Genomic DNA, 9,046 nt, shown 5'->3' on the forward strand with positions numbered 1-9,046 from the left:
TCTCAACACTTCTCTTACATAATCAATAGGGGAAAAACACCTTTCGGGGGATCTAACATAAAGATAATAGTGCCACTGTTTTCCCGCACTAATTCTCGCTAACCCAACTTTAAATTGGCAATTTTTTTATTACTGTATAGAAAACTGAGATAAATAATGAATTGAGCTGTTTAACAAATCAGAGTCGGCACGAAATTTTCAGATTCAAAAATTCTAACTCATCCAGGTATTCCCTGACCTTTATTTACGATTTTCCCTGATTTTTTAGGCCCAATTGTCATTTGTTCTAAATATAACAAAAGAATTGCGTTTAAATCGCATTTTTTGAATATTTAACCAAAATTCCCTGACCTTTTTGGCCCATTTTGAAATTCCCTGACTTCCCCAAGGTTTCCCTGACCTCTGTAAATGACTAGTACCAAATTGAACTTCATGCCATAGTACTCAATCTATAGGAACTAAAATTCCCTGAGACCCATTTCCAAAAAATTCCCTGACTTTTCCAGGGATACTGTGTCAACCCTTAAAAAACCTACGGGAAATTCTTCAAGATGCAATAGACGAAATTATTCCATCAAAGGAAATACAGTGAAATTTCGGGAAAGGTCCCTTCCTATTGAGTATAGAGAAGAGAAATACAGACTTTTAGAATAGCTAAATAAAGCCAGAAAGAAGCTGGATGTGTTGCTAAGAAATAGGATAAGATATATACTCAAGGATGGCCATGGCAAATACGTGAGAATCGCTGGAGATTCCGACCCCCTCCCATCCAAAAACCCAAATCCGTCAGATATTTATGAGTGAATGCGATGCAACGCACGGGGCGCAACTTCCTAGCTACTGTTATACTCTAGTGTAAGTCTAGTAGATTTAAAAGAAACCAACAGAAAGAAAAAGTGTACATACGGAAGAATCTGGTGCTGGAAAGATTCACTTGCCGGGCTGCCATTTTATTGAACGCGGGAAAAAAGGGCGGAAAAAAAAGTGGCGGGAGATGCGCTCCGGCTTTTCATACGATCCGATTTGACGCTTCCGCACGCGCCAACTTACACACGTGGGGTTGGATACTTTACTAATAATACAATATATACATCGGTATGGAAGTAATTAAGAAGGGAATAACAGTTCAATCCTCAATTTACAACAACGAAAAGCACTAATTTAAGTATTGTTTCGATGTATTTCAAATGTGTTTAGTAATTATTAATATTTAAAGTTCAGGAGTATCCTACCCCACGGTCTCTAAGTACTAATTTAATTATTGAGTATTGTTTTTGGTGTATTTTAAACGTGTTTAGCAATTATTAACATTTAAAGTTGAGAAGTATCCGACCCCACGGTCTCGCGCGTGCCACGATTGAAAACGGATTCCCCCCCCCCCACCAACCCAAAAAATAAAAACATTTTTGTGAGAGTTTCTAGACATCGATTTTGAACGATGAAAATACTTTTTATCGCAATGTTAAAATGAACTCGTATTCCTATAAATGAGAATGAGATTTATGTCCCTTTTAAGGCTGTAAGTTTACTATACTTTTAAAGCCCTTCTTCTCACAATCCTATGGGTGGGCTTAACAGTATTCAAAAGGGACAGGGGGTACCAAAAGTTTTTATTACAAAGTTATATAAGCTTTCTTCTTTCATTTGATATCGCACCGGTTAGGCTTAAAAGCGAGTACTGTTTGTGTCTGTGAAACCCAAGATATAACGGTAGGTCACGTGTGTTTTTGCGTGTCTAAAAAACCCCGATGTTAATCCATCCTAAGGGGCTTGGGAAACTTATTTAAACCATTTTAGTTGTGTAAGAAAAGGGTATTTCCAACTTTGACCATGAAAACTGGACTAAACTATGGTCAACCTGATTGTTATGACCCCAAATATACTGAAAGGACTTCACTTTACCTCATATAGAACCAGAGTTACGAGCCTCCAAAGTTGCGCCTCAAAATATTCATGTTAAATTTAGTTTCAATGATTGCAAAGTTCCATTACTTTAAGCCAAGGCTTCGCGAAAAGTTCTTTAAAGTAGGGTTTCTCTGATATTTATACTTAATTCTAACAGTATATATCATTAATTTGTCTTCAAAAATAGCCCTACTCGAACATTTTTCATAGTTCTAAATTAAATTAATTATAATTTAAATAAACAAGTTGGGAAAACCAAAATATTACCTCTCCGAGTCAAGACGACTACTTACAAACTTATTTACCCAGATATGGAAATGTTTCTTAAGTTAAAATTTATGAAATATTAAAGCAGTATACAAAGCATAGCAAATTTACTGTAAATCAGACGACATTTTACATCCAATAATGATATACTTGTACACATTAAAATCATCCGATGGGGGAAAAACGGGTCATCGGCGTTTTATAAATGACGCTAGCGCAATAAAGCGTGCAAGGTACCAAGGCTTAACAAAAATTGTAGGATAACATATTTATAGAGATAGATAACAACTTTTATAATTAAAATTAGAAACTAACATATCTCTTAAAATTCTCGCGTGATCAACTGGTTTCACGCCAATTAAATAGCTATAGTCCCATAGAGCTATTTGTATTAATTCCTCCATGGTTTTTTCGCCAAGCTGAGAACTACGCGTTTTACGTCACGTTATCAAAAAAGCAGACTAATTTCTTTGAAGACCGCGCTAGCTCAGCGCTAAGCACCGTGACGTCAAAATTCAAAAACAAAATCCCTGGGCCGCGTTCAGCAACGCGAGGCTCTGCTGAACGCGACCCAGATTTCCACCATGATTATAAATCTAAGCCTAATTATTTAAAAGTGTATTTAACTTTCGGCTCACTCTGAACCGTTAATGTCTCTGCATACAGAAACGAAAACCAAACCCAAACTTTTACTTTTTGGTTCACTAGGCCTATTGACAAATAAGAGGTCATTTGACCAACATAGCAGCGTTATGCTTGTATTCACTATGATTTTAGAAAGGATTATGCTATAAACAGATGTAGTATAGCTTAAGTAATATATAAACATCCATTTTAAATAATAATATTAAAAAAAATCTTTGGAATATCAAAATGAAATAGAGCTTTAAAGCTACAAAAGTACTAAATGCATCATAATTACGAAAAATATTTCCACATATTCAGTTTATATTAAGGATAAAGGGAATATTATGGTTGTGTTGGATTTCTTTACACATCAAAACAAAACGAACTTCTAACGCAGCGCACTACTGTAACAACGAACGGACACATACAGACAAAAACATAGACTGCTTTTAACTCTTTCCGTATTAATTTTGAATTGAGAAACAAGATTATCTTAAATATTAAAATAAATATAATTAATATTTAATATTTTCTTCGTTAGTTATTCGCCTTATTGAACGTTACATCGTTTTAAAAAAGAACAATTAAACATTCTTGAGAGACTTGACTAATATTGGCGTTTGAAATGAAGCATACGCCGGTTGCTTCGCCTTACTAAAATAGGTAGTATATAAGGGTTTCGAATCGCAGCCATGGATAAGAACAGCGCAATTGCGTGAACCTTTGGTGGAAGCCCCACCTTAGGGAGGCCGGACGTTTCTCGTAACCCTGGCCGATCGCCGCGTATGTCTTAACCTTAACGATGATGATGGAGTAGAAGCCAGGTGTGCAGACTGGTGTCCATGTGGGATGGACAAAAACAATGACCAGAAGATGGTGGTGTGTAGAAACCAATGTGTACAGACTGGTGTCCATGTGGGATGGACAAAAACAAAGACCCGAAGATGGTGGTGTTAGAAGCCAGGTGTACAGACTGGTGTCCATGTGGGATGGACAAAGAGCAGATGACGGTGGTGATTAGAAGCCAGTGTGGACAGACTGGTGTCCATGTGGGATGGACAAAGACCACAAGAGGGTGGGGATTAGAAGCCAGTGTGTACAGACTGGTGTCCATGTGGGATGGACAAAGAGCAGCAGATGATTGTGATTAGAAGCCAGTGTGTACAGACTGGTGTCCATGTGGGATGGACAAAGACCAGAGGCTGGTGATGTTTGACAGGCAATGGAGTAATAGCCTGTAAGTGTAATACAATTTTCGAAATTTCCGGAAATTGAGAACACGTTTGCTCCGATTTGCAAACTGCGAACGCGGTCACGTGGGTGTAACAACAGACAGACACACACACACACACCCACACACACACACACACACACACACACAGACACGTCGAAATTAGAACCTCTCCGTGACATACGTCACTCGGAGAGGTAAAAACCCAACATTTACGACGATGATATGTTCATAACGGCGTTACAATTTTGAAAACGATAAAATGGGCCAATTTTAAACCGGCGTTCAGTGCAAGCTACCGTCTATATTTCGCATGCAACCGATGCAAGCCGTTAAAGTTCCTGAACGCAGCTAAAACTTCCATATAAACGAAGCTACCGCCATCTATGCTAAATCTAGAAAACTAGGAAATCGATACCCTAGTCACGTGACCAATAGAAACCCAGTAGCTACCGCCATCTATGCTAAATCTGAAAAACTAGGAAATCGATACCCTACTGACCAATAGAAAATCATTTCCATATTACGTCATTAAAAGCAACCAATGACGATTCACTTTCGTTACTTTCCCCGTTTTACCCCCTAGAATTTGGCGCAAAAATTCCGCAAAATTCTTTTTAGCCATTTAGGCCTAACACCATGTACGTTCAGATTTACCACGTATCAAATTTAAATTCTTTTTCTAGAAATAAGTATGCGAAATTTACGAATATAAATATAAGAAATTGTACATCTTGATCGTCTCTAACGTTTTAAATTGTCGTATTTAGTATAATTATTATTTAAAAGTTAAATTTTCAACCCAGATTAAAAAGATGCCTAAAGGCAAGAGAAAGCCCAAGCAAGGTAAGCCGAGGCTTAACTTTCTAAAACTTATGGTTACGTCTTACGATAAGGAAATTCCCCATCCCTTAGAGGATGTTATAATATTGCGAAATAGTTAAAATATGACTCATTTAAGTTTACCGGTAAACTATCCGAGATTACCAAAACAATATAAATAGTTCCATGTGTAATTAAATAATAACATTTAATTTAATTGAATTAATTAAATAATGTGAAAAGTATTTTATCTATGTCATGAATTACCTTGGAATTTTAAATCTAGGCCAAGGACATTTAAATTAATTTCTTTTCCTTATCTATGTGGCAGGTGTAAGCCTTTCTTAAAACATTAACATATGGCAAATTTAATTATTGATAATAATGTAGTGACATAATGTATGTTTTCACCTCAGTTTTTAACCTAATTCTAAGCCTATAAACTGTTATTGTTTATTTTTAAAGGGAAAATACTAAATAAAGGGTTAATTTTTAATAATTAAATAATTTAAATCTAGGGAAAGCACAGTCCAAAATAGAGTCAGCAGCACCATTTAACAGTGATGATGAGTCTAATTTAGACAATGAAAGTGTTATCTCAGTAGCTACAGAATCCAAATGTGGAAGTGACGATTTGTGTATGTTTTGATAATTAATTTTTAAAACTAATTGGGTTTTAATTGAATTAAATTATTTTTGAATATAAATTAATATAGGGGGAGACCCAGATGGTGAAGAAGGAGGAGTTTATGATGATTTTCAGGATAAATTACAAGATGCAATTGACGGAACCAGTCAAAAAAGGTAGTTAAGCCTACAAACATTAAATCTAAGCCTACAAACATTAAATCTAGGCCTACAAATACTAAAAATCCAGGCCTACAAATACTGAAAATCCAGGCCTACAAATACTAAAAATCCAGGCCTTCAAACACTAAAAATCCAGGCCTAAAAACACTAAAAATCCAGGCCTAAAAACACTAAAAATCCAGGCCTAAAAACACTAAAAATCCAGGCCTAAAAACACTAAAAATCCAGGCCTATAAACTCTAAAAATCCAGGCCCACAAACACTAAAAATCCAGGCCCACAAACACTAAAAATCCAGGCCCACAAACACTAAAAATCCAGGCCCACAAACACTAAAAATCTAAGCCTACAAACACTAAAAATCTAGGCCTGCAAACACTAAAAATCCAGGCCTACAAACACTAAAAATCCAGGCCTATAAACACTAAAAATCCAGGCCTACAAACACTAAAAATCCAGGCCTACTAACACTAAAAATCCAGGCCTACTAACATTAAACCAATCTAATCCTAATTTATTTATCCATTCTTAATAGCACTAAGGGTCGCCAAACATGTTTGGAAGCCATCAAAAAAGCCCTAAGTTGTCGGTTTGAGTATGATTTCTTATCAGAGAGAAAAATGACTGTCTTTGACATGTTGGAGCGATGTCTAAAAAAGGGGAAAGACGATGAACAAGCGGCTGCTGCTTTATTGGCTGCCATGATCTGCATTCATTTTGGGGCCGGGAGTGAGAGTGAACAGCTCTATTTGGATTTACAACCCATTTTAATGACCTTAATGAATGACCCCTCAGTTAACCCCAACACTAGAGCTAAAGTAAGGATTAAGTTACACAACTAATTAACTTGGTTAATTAGTAATTAATTGGGGTTTTTGATGGTTTTAGTGCGCTACTGCTCTTGGAATTTGTTGTTTTATATCAGGGGAAGGTGTAGAGGTAATTAAAAATTAATGGAGGGGGGAAGAACCCCCTAAGAACTAAATTAATCACCAAGTTCATCTTTTAGACAATGAACTCAGTTTTGGAGTCATTACAAGTAATATTTGGAGCTTCCTACCTGAAGGGCAATGGAGCCGTTCCTAATCACACGCCAGAGATGATGAACTTGCACAGCTGTGCCTTAGTCTCTTGGAGCCTTCTTCTGACACTCTGTTCCACTTCTTACATCAGCAAGACCCTTGACACGTAACTTGTTATATCCTTATCCTTTTTTGACATCTTTTCTTTATCTAGTTTTGCTTATTTTTTTGTTTTTTGGGTTTTTTGGTTTTTTTAGCCAACTTCCACGTCTACCAGAATTACTTGAAAGTCCTGATGTGGATTTACGTATTGCAGCTGGAGAAAGTATTGCCATTCTTTATGAATTGGCCAGAGAATATGATGATGTAAGAGTGTGGGGGTTTTTTAGGTCAAGGGTTTAGGTTAATTTTTGGTTAAAGTTTTGGGTTAATTTTGGTTAAAGTTTTGGGTTAATTTTGGTTAAAGTTTTGGGTTAATTTTGTTCAAATGTTTAGGTTAATTTGTTCAAAAATTTTAGGTTAATTTGTTTAAAAGGTTTAGGTTAATTTGTTCAAAAGTTTTAGGTTAATTTGTTCAAAGGTTTTAGGTTAATTTGTTCAAATGTTTTAGGTTAATTTGTTCAAATGTTTTAGGTTAATTTGTTCAAATGTTTTAGGTTAATTTGTTCAAATGTTTTAGGTTAATTTGTTCAAATGTTTTAGGTTAATTTGTTCAAAAGTTTTAGGTTAATTTGTTCAAATGTTTTAGGTTAATTTGTTCAAATGTTTTAGGTTAATTTGTTCAAATGTTTTAGGTTAATTTGTTCAAATGTTTTAGGTTAATTTGTTCAAAAGTTTTAGGTTAATTTGTTCAAATGTTTTAGGTTAATTTGTTCAAATGTTTTAGGTTAATTTGTTCAAATGTTTTAGGTTAATTTGTTCAAATGTTTTAGGTTAATTTGTTCAAATGTTTTAGGTTAATTTGTTCAAAGGTTTTAGGTTAATTTGTTCAAAGGTTTTAGGTTAATTTGTTCAAATGTTTTAGGTTAATTTGTTCAAATGTTTTAGGTTAATTTGTTCAAATGTTTTAGGTTAATTTGTTCAAAAGTTTTAGGTTAATTTGTTCAAATTTTTTTGGTTAATTTGTTCAAATTTTTTAGGTTAATTTGTTCAAATGTTTTAGGTTAATTTGTTCAAATTTTTTAGGTTAATTTGTTCAAATTTTTTAGGTTAATTTGGCCAAAGTTTTGGGTTAATTTTGGCCAAAGTTTTGGGTTAATTTTGGCCAAAGTTTTGGGTTAATTTTGGCCAAAGTTTTGGGTTAATTTTGGCCAAAGTTTTAGATTAATTTTGGCCAAAGTTTTAGATTAAAATTAGGCCCTATGTTAACCTAACTTACCTTTTTAATTGGCAGAACTTTGAAGGGGATGATATTGACGAACTGTGTGAAAAACTTCGCTTATTAGCCACTGATAGTCAAAAATTCCGGGCCAAAAAAGACCGTAGGCAACAGAGATCTAGTTTTCGCGATATTTTACGTTATGTTGAGGTAAATAATACTTTCTTTAGTCTAAAAAATAAAAAAAATAAAAATAGGTAATGTAAAGTAAATTAATTGTTCTTAATTAATTTAATTAAATAGACTAGAGAAGCACCAGATGTGAGGATCAAATTTGGTCGCGAAATTTTAAACATCAATACATGGTGTAGGAAACGTCAATACGATTCTCTTTGTCAGATATTGGGATCTGGAATGAATCTTCACTTAACCGTAAGTTGGATGGAGGGGGATTAATTTAAATATTAATTAACTATAATTAATTAATTAATTAATTTTAATTAAAATCTAGGAAAATGAATTGCTAAGGGACATATTTGAATTAGGATCTCCGTTACTATCCAATTCTCTGACACCAAAATCCAATAAATTAGAAAGAGTAAGAATTAAAAAAAATTAATTCATTAAAATAAATAATTAATTAATTAATTAATTTTTCTTCTTTTTTTGTCCTTAATTAGCATATTGCTAATATTGCATCTTGTAAAGCTCGGACCAAAAGTAGAGGTCGACTGAGAGATAAAAGAGCCGATGTTTTAGGATAACAATTAATTAAGATTAACTAAAATTAAATTGAAATTGAAATTGAAGCATTTTAGGAAATTTGAAAAATTTGTAAAGAAAGAAGAAGAAGAAGAAAAAAAATATACTAAATTAATTAATTAGGCTTTAACCAAATTAACAATCAATCAAATTTAAATTTAATTTTTTTTTAAAAAAACAAAAATGGGGGGTGAATTTCGAAAAAGTAATTAATCTAATTAATTTTTTAAAAAACAAAATTTAAATTTCGTTTTTTTTTTCTTTTTGAAATTATTTATTTGTT

The 9,046-nt window shown here is 33.8% G+C and overlaps 2 protein-coding genes across 4 annotated transcripts in view; one reads left to right on the forward strand and one right to left on the reverse strand.

Annotated features, from left to right (window-relative positions):
* Positions 1–3,177, reverse strand: part of LOC149653848 (leucine-rich repeat neuronal protein 1-like) — a 64,900-nt gene extending 61,723 nt beyond the window's left edge. For both annotated transcript variants that reach the window (XM_089846774.1, XM_089846773.1), the window contains exon 1: positions 1,903–3,177. The gene's annotated coding sequence lies outside the window, so the exon portion shown is untranslated. The remainder of the gene's footprint in view (positions 1–1,902) is intronic.
* A 1,459-nt stretch (positions 3,178–4,636) lies between these two features.
* On the forward strand, positions 4,637–8,847 carry Ifrd1 (Interferon-related developmental regulator 1). Of its 2 annotated transcripts, XM_089846781.1 has the most exons (11): positions 4,637–4,876; positions 5,371–5,490; positions 5,569–5,656; positions 6,197–6,479; positions 6,550–6,600; positions 6,671–6,849; positions 6,941–7,049; positions 8,077–8,211; positions 8,305–8,433; positions 8,513–8,599; positions 8,682–8,847. In XM_089846781.1, exons 1-11 carry the CDS (start codon positions 4,846–4,848, stop codon positions 8,763–8,765), a joined length of 1,296 nt encoding a protein of 431 aa, XP_089702907.1. In that variant the 5' UTR covers positions 4,637–4,845; the 3' UTR covers positions 8,766–8,847. The 2 variants fall into 2 exon arrangements, with proteins under 2 accessions (XP_089702907.1, XP_089702908.1); XM_089846782.1 differs by lacking the exon at positions 4,637–4,876 and having other exon boundaries at positions 5,367–5,490; positions 5,569–5,655; positions 6,195–6,479.
* Positions 8,848–9,046: the final 199 nt, after the last annotated feature.

The sequence above is a fragment of the Phalangium opilio genome, unplaced genomic scaffold, assembly GCF_054372755.1.
Source record: "Phalangium opilio isolate 3A_F unplaced genomic scaffold, DU_Popi_V2 ptg000081l_1, whole genome shotgun sequence".
NCBI lineage: Eukaryota > Metazoa > Arthropoda > Arachnida > Opiliones > Phalangiidae > Phalangium > Phalangium opilio.

What these genes read in the sequence shown, in the direction of transcription:
- Ifrd1 (XM_089846781.1), top strand. Translation starts at nt 4,846, where the DNA reads ATGCCTAAAGGCAAGAGAAAGCCCAAGCAAG. An exon ending in TATCAGGGGAAGGTGTAGAG is followed by an intron (nt 6,601 to 6,670) that starts GTAATTAAAAAT and finishes TTCATCTTTTAG; the next exon opens with ACAATGAACTCAGTTTTGGA. An exon ending in ATCAGCAAGACCCTTGACAC is followed by an intron (nt 6,850 to 6,940) that starts GTAACTTGTTAT and finishes TGGTTTTTTTAG; the next exon opens with CCAACTTCCACGTCTACCAG.